We start from the raw sequence: 16,223 nt of genomic DNA, 5'->3' as shown, positions 1-16,223 counted from the left end.
CAAAATCAATGGTCTGAAGTTCTAAGAAATATTAAATACGTTTCATGTGATTTAAAAGCCTAGTTAGTTCTTCAAAAAATATTTTTCAGGTATATTGGATTTCTCAGTGGATGTTCAGAAAAGGTTGGCTCTCATCATTTTTATGCTGGAGATGTAATAAATGTGAAGGAACATTAGTGCTCGTGCTTTGGACATACCCATTCAGAATTCCTTATCTAATCAATGATATTATATTAATATCTAATCAGTGATACTATCAATGTGGAGAACCAGGTTCTTGGAAGAAGACTAGGATTTAAATATATTAATGTATTATTAAATTATTTTCTAAAATTTGGAATTTATCTATTTATGAGAAGCTTTGGATAGATCATGTCTGGACTATCATGAAAAGGGTGATTATGTATTCCTGAAAGGATACGTACATACTGGCTAAGTGAAATTTGTCATCTCTGAGCCTTTAAATGAACTTTGTATTGATGGAGAGGCATTATAAAGTCATATGGTCTGGGTTTAATTTGTTGTTTAAAAATAGAATTGTAATTAATTGTATAAATATAATAATACTATTTTGATATAGAAAAGTTATAAAAATGTGAAATGTTAATTATATTATGTTTTTTTCTTATTTTTAGTGTTTTTCTTATTAGCTTGTATTGTTTAGAGTTTTGTAGTATATGGTTTTTTTAAGATTGAGTAAAATTAAATGTATAACTTTTATTTTTTGTATTGTTTAAAAAACTTAATAAAATAATAATAATTATTATTTTAAAAAGTGAGAATGGCTCATGTTGAGGCCAGCTTGAGCCAGGAACTGCAAGCTAAGTCAATGGAAACAAGCCTTGCCCCATGGCTCAGATCAGTAGGAAGCAAAAGAGTGGCACCACTGCATCCAGAAGCCTTTTAGTGCAGTGAGCAATGGCTCCTCTTTCCCTCACTTTTCTGAAGATGGGTTGGGAACAGCAACTGGTACCATATGTAAATCAGGCATGTCCCCCCTCCCCCCATCAGTACTCACACAGCCACTACTGTGGCAGAGAGATGTAGGCTGAGTTAATGACTTTCCAGAGACATTCCTCCCCCCTCAACAAAAGACATTGGCGCCAAGCAAGGATGGCCCTCCAGTGCCTCTAGCTGGCACAAAACAATATTCGTACAATCTTCCGTCCAAGCACTAACTGGGCAGATAATCTGTTTAAAACTTGAACAGCAGGAGTGGGATAAGATTGAAGCAGTAGAGAATTCCAACAGTAGGGATCTTCTGGCAGCCTCCATGCCACCACCACAAGAAGAAAACACCATCTCCCCACCAAAAATGCATGTCAATTTCCTAGGTCCAATCCCTAATGTAGCTAATGGAGAACTAAGGAGCACTCATCAGGATATTTTGCCAGAAGAAGGAAGCAAGACCAAATATAGAGACTTGCAGTAAGTCCAAGTATCATTTGCCCACCTCTTTCATCAACTGAATCCATCATGAGTTGGATCATCTCTTTGATCATCCTCTTCATGATATTGATTGAAATACAAAATAGCTATTTGCCGATTTGCACTGTTTGGAGTTCTTGGGTATAAGAGTGTTGGTTTGGTTGACACTCTAACTCACAGCAGTGTTCATTCTTCTTATGATGGGTTGCTAAAACAGCTAATCGGTTTCTCTTCAGAGAGAACAGCTGAATCCTCAGAATGCGTATTATGTTTACTTGAACTCTGTCTTACTAAGAGTTGATCTGTCATTAGGGAGTGCAAATTGTTATCTGCTTCACTGTCTTGTTTGGTTGCTCCTTGGTTCTTGCTAGTCTTACATTTAACAGCTGGCCCTGTATCCCCCCAACAGTACTGAGCTGACTTCTTCATCTCTAAATTCTCTGATTGGCTAAATTCTTAAGGCAGCCAGGAAGGATTCATTTTTGGTAACACTTGCAGAATGATATCTGCTTGAATGAAACATGTATTTTATTCCTTTCTATCTCACACAGCAGCTATATTACTATAATTTAATAAACTGCAGTTGGCAATAGAATAATGAATGGGGGAACATCTTAACACCATTATTTGTGCATCATCTCTTGCATAGCTTGATAAACATGTAAGTGAACTGCGTTATTTGGATTCTCTGAATTATCTCAGTCCTTTTCACTTTGAACTCTAAAATGACTCAGCTGTTATAAAAAAGCTCTGACACTTTTTAGTCAAGGTGGGTGTTTAATCTGTGCTATGACAAAGTGTATCTGCAGAGAAGCATTAAGAAACTTTTCATTGCCTTTACCTTGTGTTTAGTCAGTCAGTTGCTCAGAAATGTCTCTCACTGTCTGAGCCATCAGAAGATACTATCCAATCAAGAGATTCCCTCATCGTATTTAATCTCTGATGCACTAATTCTTTCTCTACAGATCCTCTAATTTTCATAATTGGTGCATTGTCCCCAAAAGATATCATCTTCTAATCTTACAAGCTGGTAGAAGAATGTATCACTACTTGGCTAGTATTGAGAGTGTCACAGCTTCACGTCCATTTAATGTAAAACAACAGCAACGATGCTCTCATTCACTTGATGACTCACTTATGCCAGGGCATTGAGGTTTAGTTGCATGGCTACCATAGTTGTGTTCAGATGACTTGGACTCATCCTATGTCTCTTTTTCTTCTTTCCCGTGATGCATGATAGGCTGCATATGTATAGTCAGACCGACAATGCATGTAGTAGAATATGAAATATAATCTATCATTTGTTATTATCCAAATAAGACAGTTTTCATTCCTATTTCTAAGAATCTTTATGAGCATGTGAGAGCCTGAAGGTACAGTGGTATCTCGGTTTACGAACTTAATTCATTCCGTGACTCTGGTCGCACCCCGAATTGGTTGCAACCCGAAGCAAATTTCCCCATAAGGTTCAATGTAATTACCGTTAATCCGTTCTGGCGTGGAGGACAGGGAGGCGGCTATTGCTTGGAGGGAGAGTCCCCCTCCCTATGACCACGTGTCAGGGGCGGAAAATGGCCGCGGAGCACGTGTCAGGCGGAAAAATGGTCGCGGACCATGTGTCGGGCGGAAAAATGGCCGCAGACCATGTGTCAGGGGCGGAAAAATGGCCGCGGACCGTGTCACAGGAGGGAAAATGGCCGCGTATCCTGTTCGTACCCCGAGGTGGAGTTCGCAAACAAAGGTAAATTTTTGCGGCCGGAGCTGGTCGTAACCCAAAAAGTTCGTTAACGGAGGCGTTGGTAACCCGAGGTACCACTGTATTCTTATAAATGAAGATGGTGCTGGAAGCTGAAGCCTGTTTCCCCAGGATTTTTTTCTTTTTGTTTTATGTATATAAAGAGAGCACTAAATTGTGTCTCTGAAACCCAGAGCAACTATGACTTACTCTCACACACTATTTTCAGGCTAGAGGAGAGGTTGTAGGAACCAGCCCAAAGGAGAGCATTGCAATTGTCCATGAACTTTTATAAAGCACATCAAAAGATTAGGGCCAAGACTATGGGGACAGGACCAGGATTCATAAAATTTGGTTAGCTTACAGAGCAGGCTAAACTTTGTGGTCATGGCAGGAGTTTGCACATCATGCCAAGCTGTTCAGTGGTTTGTTTGGTTTTGATTTATTATATTGTGTTTGCCAAGCCATTCTAATTGGTAAACTATTACTGTATGACTTAAGGTAGTATGTGAACTCAGTCTGTGATGAAGGAAACAACAGTATGGAACAAGGGAAGAGATATTGCACATGAAATAGATGGATCTGAAATCCCTTTGTATGATTGCATTGCAATGAATATCTGATATGAAGCAAGAACCTTCTTCCCTAATTATTCTATAAAAGAACTGGAAATAAAAAGGTTACCTACATGAATGCCTACAAAGTATGTCACTAGGCTTGAGAAGCGGAATTATATCCCCACTTCAGTAATGTCTAAGAGATTATGAAGAGTGGTACGTGATTGTTGTTGCATCCTGGTCTGCTTGCCAAGGCCAGCCGCATCTCGGCTGAAAGACCAGAACAAAATAGATATGACTTCTGGAATCCTATTCTTCTAGGCCAACAGGCTCTTTAGGAGCAGCAGTTTGACATGCAGTCACAATGATCAACATTATCTTGATCAGTGACACAGAAATTGCTGACTAAAAATCCAGAAACAATAGCATGTGATGGTATGTTTTATAGTTTACCAATTCAAATTAAGATTTTTGTTCATATGAGTATTTAACTCAAATATTGGCAGAGTATCTGTAGATCATTCTAAACCAGGTGAACCCATAATTTTTAGCTGGAATCAGAAATGCAGAGTTCTTATTCTAAATTATGCATTTTGTACTGGTAGTTTTGCATCTGTTTGTGATACTTGTCTATAGAATATATTTCTCTATAAACCAGCACTAAACAATGTAATACAGGTACTCCCGGGTTAAGAACACACCATTTATGGATGACCCATAATTAAGAACTGAACCTGTTGTAGCAAAATTTGAGTTAAATACACATGATTTGAGTTAAATACACAATGGTTCAAGTTAATTACACAATACTACTTATACACTATTATGTAATAATACTGTTCTGGCTTACATACAAATTCAACTTAAAAACAGACTTTGGGAACGGAATTCATTCTTAAATTGGGGACTACTTGTATTTAAAACTATAACAATTGTTTCCTCCCTTCAAAAGGAGTCTGTATGGATTAGGGTAGCTACTAAATATTGTTAAATACATTCATACATTTATAATTGCAAAAATATTACTGGTTTCTGGCCAGTAACTCCCAGACTGACATTCAAGTAAAAGAATTACAAGTCCATATAAGCAAATACCACATGAAAATGATCAGTTAATCAGTTAAAAGCGGAGACTAAGATAGACATTACTGGAGCAATCAAAACTGTCATTGAAATTACAGTACAAACCATAGAAAACTAAAATAGGGCTATCAGATCCCAGCTTTACAAATCCAGATGGTCAGTAGATGGGAGCAAAGAGACATAGGTAACTAACACTTTGTACCCATCAAAAAGTCATCCAGATTTTTGCAGCCCAGATCTGGTAGCCCTAATTAAAATATATAGGGGTGGCCATACAAATTGAATTAATAAATAAATAATCAATAATTTATAATGCTTAGAAAAATATCATTTCGTTACTGTTATAGAATTGCAAGTGGCTGAGTTTTTATAGTGAAGGACCCTTTCTTTACAAAAGTTGTCTACTACCCCAAATTACTAATTCTTCCTTGAGCCTTATAGAGCAGGGATTGGCAGATGTTGGTCCTTCAGGACCCACATTAGTTTTACTATAAACCTGAGTTCTATCACTGGCAGTTAAGTATAAATCTAGGCTCAAGCAAATGAACATAGTCTAAGAATTTAGGACATTATCTGTAAAACTTCACCTATAGAAGAAAGAAAGCAACCACATATGGAATTTCAAATGAGATGTATAAATCAGTCTCTTTAGAGCAATTGCAGTCTGGTTACAATTTATGGTTTCAGAGCATACATCAAGGTCCTTGCAGAGAGGATCATCTGAAATGGAGCCTCCTTGGCCTCTTATGAGGTCTTGTTAGGAAGCTCTAGTACAACCCAAGAAAGTTATCTTCTTGGTGCCTCCTGATTGCTGGTCTGCTGAATGAGTCTATTGGCATAGTATAAGTCTGTCAGTTTGTTTATTTCTTTTTAATTTAAAGGCTACAGCTCTCCACTTTCATATATATTCAGCCAAAAGCAGCACTATGAAAAAGAAAGATAATTTTGAATGCATATTCAGAAATAAAAGGCAGGTTATATGCTTATTCAGGCCTTATGGTAGAGCTCAGAAGTCCTAGATTTGTAAGGTGTCAATGCTGTGCTCTCACAGAATATTGAATTTCATCGCACTTTTTTTCAGAGTATGTAAGTGTTAAGTGTTTAATATTTAAATTGAGTTGAAATTGTATTTTTCTTCTAATACTGGTTCTCAGAGAATAAGAGCCAATTTTCTTTTTGCTAAATTTTAAAGGTGCAATTTAGCCAAACGTTACTGATGACAAAAGTTGGCTGTAGGTGCTATTAAACTCACGGTACGTACTTCCAAGTAAATACAGATTGGACTTCATACATGCTTTTCTAGTTCAGACAGCTTTTGCATCATAGGAGGAATTTAAAATGCGTATCTATGTTACAAATCTGTCATAATTCTGCCAGTTGTTTCCCCCAGCAATAGCAGTAAAGTTGCTAGTTCCAGCCTTTTATCTGGGGGGATGCAACTTAAAGCAGCTGTGATCTAGGTACAATAAATATACAGCTCATTTTCAGTTATTTTCCCTTCCTGTGCTCCCTGTCAGTTATTATGTGTTCAATACTCTGATTTATTAATTTTGACCCAGTTATTTGTGAAGATTTTTTTTAAGTAATCTTAACACATTCTTTCTCAATATATTTGAGTTTATACTTTTCAAGGGATCTTTTTACTGCTATAAGATTTATATTTCTTCCTTCTCATGGGTAAGAGTTTGTTTTTGTCCAGCAGCAAAGAGAAATTCAATGTATGCCTCCCTGAAAAGGGGAAATCTGCCAGTTCATTGGCAAGTCCTTGGCAGAATTTCCAGACATTTGACTCAGCATGGCTTGACTAGGCTCCAAGCTCATATTTCATTTAAAGCTCTCAGACAGACAACCCTGCCTTGCTAGATAAGAATTTTCTATCAACTGAAGGTGCAATTGCATTCTTATAATCACTATAGTTCAATTCCAGTGCTTCCTTCTTCCACTCTTTCCATAATTTAATAGACTTCTTGCCCTGCACTTGGCCTTGAAGCCAAATGACTGTTGGTTGTTGACACAGCTGACATCTGTACCTTGAGAAACTTACATTTTCAACTCCTACACTATCCTCCTCTTCATTCTCTACCCCATCCCTTCTATGTGTCCGCAACGATCAGAACCACCACCACCCCACTTCCTGACTTAGTGTAATAGAGATTTTCTCTCCATTACTCTAACTCCCTGTTTCAGGGTCAGAGCAACAGGAGTAATTGGTGCTTCCCCTCCCCCCTCAGTCTCTGTAGCTTATAGTCTTACTTTTTCTGTGCTATAAACCTCCAAAAACCTGACCAAACTTGGGGTGTGTGTGTGTTAAAATAAACAAAATAATAGCTGAGTGATGTTCTTTGGCTAAAGCTTACAGTTTCTCAACTGTCTATCTCTTTTAGGGGGATCTAAATAAAGTTGTAGGCACTCCTAATGATTTCCAGTGGTGGGTTGTGGAAGTTCAGTGTTATAAGCCGTAAGTGTAGAACTTAGAAGCCACCCATCTCACAGCTGCAACTGTGGGCAGCTTACAGAGCTAAAAACCAAAAAACCAATACAAAGACAACCACAACAAAACCCCACGAAAATCATTAAGAACATTAAAAACAATAAATGGCATCCTTCTGGCTCCCAGCTGCATAGATTCAGCTTCAGATATCTCTGGGGTGTGCATGGAGGTAGGAGGAGGAGGAAATGAAGGAGTTTAGTGGTAACTTGCCCTGTCACCCATACTTGCTCCCAGTTCCTCTAGTTTTCCATCAATGCCCAAGCAGGCTTGATTAGTGCAGTCATTGTGTACTCATCTTGTATTTCATCAGACAGTCCCTCCATGAACTGGTCAATTAAGTCTCTCTCATTTACTCTACATTCAGATGATTCCCTTCTGTCAACATGAAGGTGCAATTCCATTTTTATACACATTGTAGTTTAATTTAGGCACTTTCTCCCATCTATAGTTTAATGGAAATTTTGCCGTGTACTTCTTGGCCTTGAAGCTAGGCGATGCTTCTGACATTTCTATCCTGAGAAATTACAGCTCTCATCCCCCACAAAGTTTGATTTTTCCGTCATTTCTCCTCTCTTCCCTTCCTCCCCCACTTAATACTGTGTTTAGTATAAGAATCTATAGATATAGACACACACTTACACACAGTATAGTTTGCTTCATTTAGCAATTTCTTTATTTGTTCATTCATAAAATTTAATTAGATGTTAGCTTATTGAACAGATGGAAAAGCTGCTTCTGCACATGACAATATTCAGAAGAAGTTTCAGAAATAGTAAGACTGGAAAAAGATACAACTGCTTTAACAATTATAAAAGAGATGCTTTGAAGAATTTGTACAACCCAGTTATTAAAAGGAAGTCAGAACAAAAAATATGATGGGGAAATTATAAAGTCTTTTTGCTGATCACATTTCAAACATACTAAGAAATTATGGTTTCTTTAAAATTGGAAGTAGAAGGAAGAATTTTTTGAGCCTGATACTTTTCTGTGAGACAGAAAACCATGATCTAAAATAAATTAAAATTAAAAACTGGTTTTTCAATTGAATTATCAATGCATTTAAAGTGTTGTCAAAGTATTTACAGAATGTTGTCAGAGTTTGAAATATGCTTTAGAGAGCTGTGAAAATGTCAAGCAATAGACAGTTTAACAACCTATGATTAAACTTATTCTAAATAATTAAATTCAGCACATAGTTTGAATGAGACAGTAGAATTAGGCTTGAACAGATACCTCATATAATGACTGATCAAAAGGGAAAAAACACATTCAGATTTTTATCAGAAATTTGAATGGAATGCTAGCTGATTGGAGAAAAACACCATGATTTCAGCTTCCTTTTGTGGGAACATTTTGATAGACAACCCAGATGTCTTTCGCTTGCCTGAGGTAGCAAGTGAATTTCACAGTTAAGAAAGTAAGCAACAAATACTACTGGCACTACTAACTCTTCACTGCATTCAAGCTGACGTGTAAGTTTTAGTAAAATTGGATTTTTCAAAATTATCTGTCTTAAGTACAAGCCCTCAAATGCAAAGAACACTGCATTTTATAACTTAATGCTTTAATGAAATGGAAAACATGTTCTGTTCCATGCACAAAAGAAACATGGCTTGGGGGTTTGGCCAGGCCAGCCAAACTGAAACCCAGAAAGCTTGGTTGTTTTGGCTGAGACAAAGAGGGTCTTACAGAGTGGGTAGGGCAAAACTGGAGGTCCTTTCCTCCATCCATACATGGCTTGTATATCCACCACTCCACTGATCTTCCTGTTCCTGACTGGCTGTCCCTCCCTCATCTTTCAGTCCTTGCCTTTTCTTTACCTCTCCTTATCCCCATGGTTCCATTGCCTCCTGTTTCTGCCAATGTATTCCTTGTTGGCCTGTCATTTGGCCTGTCCAACCATATCCATGATCTTCCTGCACCTTCCTTTTCCTTACTTCCTGTTAACTATCCACTGCTGCTGCCTCCACTGCCATGCATATAAAATCCACCCACCCACTCCTTCCATCCTTTCTCATCTTCCTTTCTTTTACCTCTTCTTAGCATGCATTGCTACATATCACCATGCTGCTGCTTACAACACACACGTCCTGGGGCTGAGTCTGAACTGAAACAAAGTGGATCTGTGTTGCTGCTTGGGCAAAACACACATTTCAGTCCAGGCATAGGCTGCTCAGAACTCTCTATAAATACATGGTTAGGTATGCATGGAGGTTTATAGTGGGTAACGTATTGGTATAAATAGATTTGGCTGTACTTCCTTTTCCTTTTTCTTTTTATCCCCATTTAAAAAATTTTGGCTTACTACTTCTGACTCATTTTGGCACTTTGCATAATGTTATTTATCCTAATAGTGAATAGCATGATAGATTTTCATGCTATGAAAATATGTATTTGTATGCAAAGACATATATAGTTCTAATTTCTTTTAGATTTAAATCATGGTGGTTTACAGTACTCTGATAAGCCAGTTCAAACATATATGGTAAACAGCATTAAAATAATTTCAAATCAAGATGGTAAACAATGAAGGATGATGGTGATGATGATGCAATGATCTTGGTAATTTTGTGAACATAAATTCTGTTAATACTAGCAAATTTAGATAGTTTTAAAATAAATTATTATTTATTTAATACACATTCCATTTCTAAAGGAATCATCCATGAACCATGTCTCAGGAGCACAAGGCACACAAAAGACTAGCCCTACCTATAAGATACCTTTGTGTGAAAAAGCAGAGCAGGCCTCTCTCTTATGTTGTAGGCACCGAAAATGTACAATCAGTTGTGATCTGTTCTCAAATGGAATGCCTCTTGAAACATTCTTTTTATGAAAGTTCTTAGGATGGCATCATGTTTGCAATTTGGATGTAGGGCAAAATAACTGTTATTCATTATTCCATTCACTCAAGCAATTGTGTTTTAAGATTATTTTGTGCATTGGAAGCAGTGACTAAAACAGTAGATACCCAGTATGTGATATATAGGAAACATAATGATGCATTTGTGTATAAAAAATAATGTCTGTAGAATAAACTTTTCTGATAAAAATTTCTGGGACTGGAAAGCACAGAGATTCCCAATAGCTTAAAAACAATTTCCCATTAGGAACTAGAATATAAGGTTAACTGAATTTTTTTTTCCCCTTTCCCTGCAGGATGACGTAGCCTTGTGAGGATTTATAAGCTAAGCAGAAAATGAGTGTAACATCTTGGTTTTTGGTGAGCAGTGGAGGCACCCGTCATAGACTGCCACGAGAGATGATTTTTGTTGGACGAGATGATTGTGAGCTAATGTTGCAGGTAATTCTATCTGTTCTCCAGGCAGTAAATGTCGAAGGCTTGGATGTAATATACTAAATGCATACTGCTTTCTGAAGAGTATATTTTGAACTGTTAAGTAGTTTACTTTTCCCTTTTTAGCCTCTATATATTCTTCTACAACCCACACAGCAGAAGCTTTTCAATCCTTTTGTTCCCTCGTTTCATGTTTTTTCCCAAAATATCTGAAATAGAATTGAAAAAGTTAGAAAAAATATTAAATGCTAAAATACTTTTTCAGTATTAATAAATGAAGTGCTGTGCTCTAAAAAGTCACATTACACAGTGGCAGATTCCACAAGAATAACCAAGTTTGTTCTAGCACCAAATTGAGAAAGTTGTAGTGCTGTACGAAGTAGCTTTATCATGCTATAACTGGCTTTGGAAAACCTTGGAACTAGAACTCATGTTGACAATTAAGTATACAATGCTACTGTAAAAAATTAGCTGTAAAATTCTAGATATCAGTCTAGATTGGAAAGCTTAAAATTGGGCTAGGCAATTTGGTAACAAATTGGGAGCATAATATGATTTGCATGCATAGTCTGGTGATCATACAAAGGACTGTGCAGTCTAACCAGCTAAGTCTGATAAGAGGTAACAAGCAAGTTTGGTAACTCATGAACTCTCTGACCTTCCTAGTTAAGAAATTATTTCTCCCTATTATATTTTGATAAGATACCCAAGTTTTTTTTGTAGTCCAGTGTGTATATTTTTATCCCATTTGGGGCCATTGCCATTACTACAATACAGAAATAGATTAGTTTCCATAAAATTGGGATTGATGAGCCATGACCCAAGATCACAAGTCATAGCTGCAAGCAAATAAGTTACTGGTGAGATCCAAGACTTGAAACCCAGATTTATATGAAAGGTTATATTATAATGGAGGGAGATGGGGCAGAAAAGAGGAAAGGTCATCAAGAAAAGTGGACGGGCACTGATAAATGGATTAAATAGATAAAAGAGAAGGAAAGAGAGATTTGAAGAAATCTGGAAGTCTTAACAAATTTTGAAAAGGGGAATGTGTCCTGATTTGAACTGTGACAGCCAAGCATTGTGTCCAGCAATTTTTTTTTTCCAACTCCTGTCATGAGTAAAGTAGTTTTAAATTTATACAATTTGCTACTTTAGATTTGTGTAGTATGAACATTATTTTCTGTTTTTCTCTAAATTCTTGAGAGATACTCATTACTTCCACATATTCACTCTGCACTCATTCACCAAGTGCACTGATAAATACATCTCAGAAAGGTAGAGAGGGTAGACCTGGTTAGTACAGAGTAGTCTCTTCAGTTGGTTACCTAGAGTTAAACAGTTTAGTGGTAAATGATCTTTTCTCAGATATTGCAAATAAGGTCCATTTTTCAAATCAGTTAGTACCTATTAACCTCTGTGTATAAACAGTACCAATTTAGTAGAGAATGTTCAAAATAGAAATTATGAGTTTTTGAATGTACAGTCTCTGTGTGTGCATGTCCCTGACTGTGCAGTACAATTGTGCATGAGTAAGCAAAACTAATGAAAAAGGATCACAGGGGTAAACAGCCTGATGTTTTGGGATTCAACTCACATCAATCCAAGCCATGACCATTGCAAAAGAATAATATGTAAATTTCATTCAAAAAATCTAGAGGACTCCTGATTACTTATCCCTGATTTATTGTGACATCCAAATAAGGGATCCCAAACAATTGGGATTTGTCAGCCTACAACAATATAATGGCAGAACTCATAAAATTTTTCTTTACTTTTTGTTGGCTGTACTAGTCCACTCATTTCTTTCATAAAGAAATCTAAATTTTCCAAAACATTGTATATATATATATAACTGATGCTACTTCAACATGTTTCATTAATTAATATGAAGTCATTTTTTAAAAAGTTTGTTCCTCTTGCTGCATCTAGTGAATTAATTCTTACATTACTGTTTGGAATCAATCACCTGCAGTGCAAACATTGTGTATGTATTGTTCTCCACCAACAGAATTTTATGTTTACTGTTCCTAGCTTTTATTAATAGTTGATTACATAATACCTTTATTTATATTATTTTCCTATATCAACATAGTCTGGAGAACAGAAGAAGGGAGCTCATGTTAGCCTTTTCATGGTAATCTCTAGTGATCACTATTTAAGGAGTGCTATCCTCTGGCAATTTTCTTGAATAACTAATCTAAACTTCTAAGGAAAATATACAGTACATATAAAAGAGAGAGAGAGAGAGAGTGACATTGCAGCTAGCTGTAAGTATCATTCTCCCACCTAGATCTGGCCATTCATTTTTACTGGGCTTCCCGATAGTCACCCAATCTCTCCTTGCATTATGCAAAAATCTCAAGTGCTAAAGCAGACGAACATGTCAGTTTTAATTGAACAATTCCATTTGCACTTCTTTTTAACATAAATACCAGGCTTCTTTCACTTTAACAGCTCTTCATAATGATAATATCATGTATGTTGTAGTTATACAATAATACCCTTTAAACTAGCTAATGTTTCTGAAATGATTAAGATTTATTAACTTTTCACTACTTCAGATGTATAAATTGATATAAAAGTTGTGTCTTCTAAATATTTCAGTCACGTAGTGTGGATAAGCAACATGCTGTTATCAACTATGATGCCTCCACTGATGAACACTTGGTGAAAGATTTAGGCAGTCTAAATGGGGTAAGTTTATTCTGTTTTCATACAATCTAGATGGCTCAAAACAACTATTTTTAGCTGTATATTTGTTATGTGACAGCCAGTTTGGTGTAGTGGTGGAGACACCAGGCTAGAAACTGGGAGATTGTGAGTTCTAGTCCTACTTTAGGCATGAAGCCAGCTGGGTGACCTTGGGCCAATCAATCTCTCTCAGCCGTGGGAGGGAGACAATGGCAAACCACTTCCGAAAAACCTTGCCAAGAAAACTGCAGTTGCCGGGAGTCAACACTGTCCAGGCAGTTGCCACGTGTCAACACTGACTTGAAAGCACAATCAATCAATCAATGAAATTGTTATGTAGGTACAGTATATGTAAACATGGCTTTTTCCTTTTGCATTCTGAGAATTACCATAGTTGAGGTGATTTCCAGGTTTTGAGGCTATTTGAGGGGAATTTGAAGTGTGTTTTGAAGATGAAGTTTCATATATATGTTGGTTATATGTATACCATATAAATTGGTAGCCAGTACCAGCTGCTAACAGCTTAAACTTACAAATAATTTGAAAACTGAGGCTATAGTCAAATACTAGGAAAAATGTAGACCGTGTTAATATTTTTGGTACACATTAATACACACTAATCAAGTTAACACTTTGGGCCCCAGTATAAGACTACTTAGAATGAATTTCCACTCTCTTCTCCCAACCCCAGCTTCCATTGCAAAGCAGAACTGGGGTGAATAATGAAATGGAAAATAAGTGGAAGCCCTGCTGTGTGAGCAGATGTCTACTTGCATAATGTAAAATAGAGGCCATCACTAACAAATTACATGATTACTCTTTGCTTTGCACTGGAGCTTTCAGTGAAAGCTTCTTCTGCCACTCAGTAATAACAGTTTAAAATATATCCAGGGATAATATAGAATGCAGGTTTAGAAAAGAAAAGCATCCTATAGTTAACACACCACATGAGCCAGAGCGTAATAGATTGAAATTAAAGTGTTCATAACATTTTTGCTTTAATAACAAAGTTCTATGATTTAAACGTTTACAGTTTCTTACCAAGCTCATGCTGATAGAATATTCACTGTTACTACTTTAAATGTTGTAAATAAAGAAATATAAATAAATAAATAAATAAATAGAGTGAGGTATTTATTACTGAAAATAATTGGGTTTTCTTCAGATGTGCTGATTCTGAGATACACTGAGATGTATTGCAATCCTAACCGTAGTTATGAAGTGGTGCATGAACTTGGTGAAAGCAAGAATAGTTTGCAAGTATAGAGAGGTATAGTGAATGTTATTGGTACAATTTAGATTTAACTATATTTCCTTTTTGTATTCTTATCTCATGCTTTCATTTTTTGGGGGCTGTTTCTTAATCTTCTTCCACACTTTGCATAATATTGCTTACCCTAAAAAGAAATAGAGTGATGAGTATATATGAATTCATGTATGTATAGTTTCATATATTTTTCTTGATGTTTTATTCAACATTCTTATAAATAATTGGGTAATCATATGCTGAGATATGACTTTGTAACCAAAATTAAGAAAATGTCTATTAGATTTATATCCTGCCTTTCTCCAAGAACTCAGTGTAGGCTGTGTGCTTCTCTTTTTCCCAATTTTATCCCAGCAGCCACATTCTTACTTTCTTTTTTCTCCAGACATTTGTGAATGATGTGCGGATTCCAGAACAGACATACATCATCCTAAAGCTTGATGATAAATTGAGATTTGGATATGATATCCTTAACATAATAGAAAAACGTATTTTGATCATCTGTAGGATTTTATTTCATTTTAGTTTTGTAACTTGTTCTGAGTACATGTTGTTAAAATGATAATAGAGAAATACAAAACAGTAAGTTTATGGATTCTCAAATTGAATTTTATCATTGTAGAAGGGAATAGAATAAAAAGATATCAGAAATGTTACATTTTTTAAAACCTTACCTAGCTTTGCTTCTCAGAAGGTGAAAGTACTACACACTGAGAATGGGAGTTATCTAGGAATTTGTTTGAAAACTGGAAATGGAGAAGCTGGCTTCACTTGCTCAGTTTAATTGAAATCAAACTAGAAATTTTGAGGAAACTAATGAGTTCATGAAGTTTATTTGAGTCTAAGTTTGACATTTCTTGTTGCTGCTATCACATTGGATTAAACACCTATACTTCCATCAAGTTCTTTTATATATATTATATCAAAAGCATAGTAAGCACACATGTGGCTTATATTTCAGTTATGTTTTGGCATTATGTCTAAATTGACTAATCATAGCATATCATTCAATTTGCTTAAACCAAATGGGAAGCCATTGTTTTGAGCTAGATTGCAAATCAATTGTCATGATTTTCTGAATTAATGAACCATAGTTAAGCCATCATACTGCTATCAGCAAGGTTACTTGTATGTTTAAAAATATGAATTGTTTTTGATATGTCAAAATAAGACAAGTACTTAACATGACAGAATGCTTTTGTGTTGAATTGTTGCATTGTTGATCTACATTCATTCATTCTGTTTAATAACACATATTTTGTTAATGCTAAACAAATAGGCATCACACTTGAAGTGAAAAAAGAAACGTTAGCACAAATACATTAGAAGAATTGTAATATGGTATCACACTGTTTTACTAAATGATGTTGCTGCATTGTCTAAAATACAGACAGGCAAGTTTACTGTGGTCAGTGATGGCTTCATGTTTCCCTAGCAATTTTATCTTCTTTCATGGTGTGGCAGGTCAGAGAACTTAAGGAGGGCAGGGAAAGAACTTAAGAATTACCCTTTACATCCCTGTGGCAGAATGAGGTGTCCTAATGATCATGTGGTACCAAGGTTAGGGATTTCTGTCTGTTTGCCAAAACTGTGCAAAGATCTCACATAGATGTGGAGAAACTTTTTGCCTAATTAAGGCACCTGTGGGCAGATTGTCTGCCTTTTGAAAA

The 16,223-nt window shown here is 36.1% G+C and overlaps 1 protein-coding gene across 8 annotated transcripts in view; it reads left to right on the top strand.

The window, feature by feature from the left end:
- The window catches only part of CEP170 (centrosomal protein 170), a 92,674-nt gene that overhangs the window by 13,072 nt on the left and 63,379 nt on the right, over nucleotides 1–16,223 (top strand). For all 8 annotated transcript variants that reach the window (XM_088144060.1, XM_088144059.1, XM_088144045.1 and 5 more), the window contains exons 2-4: nucleotides 10,454–10,598; nucleotides 13,200–13,289; nucleotides 14,939–15,020. In XM_088144060.1, coding sequence (XP_088000186.1) covers nucleotides 10,494–10,598; nucleotides 13,200–13,289; nucleotides 14,939–15,020 — 277 coding nt within the window. In that variant the 5' untranslated portion in view covers nucleotides 10,454–10,493. The remainder of the gene's footprint in view (nucleotides 1–10,453; nucleotides 10,599–13,199; nucleotides 13,290–14,938; nucleotides 15,021–16,223) is intronic.

Source organism: Python bivittatus, unplaced genomic scaffold (assembly GCF_059951505.1).
Source record: "Python bivittatus isolate LINGU-HERP-01145 unplaced genomic scaffold, Pbiv_v1 ctg000020_np1212, whole genome shotgun sequence".
Taxonomy (NCBI): Eukaryota; Metazoa; Chordata; class Lepidosauria; order Squamata; family Pythonidae; genus Python; species Python bivittatus.
Note: the sequence above shows the minus strand (reverse complement) of the source record. Positions and strands in the feature narration are given on the sequence as shown.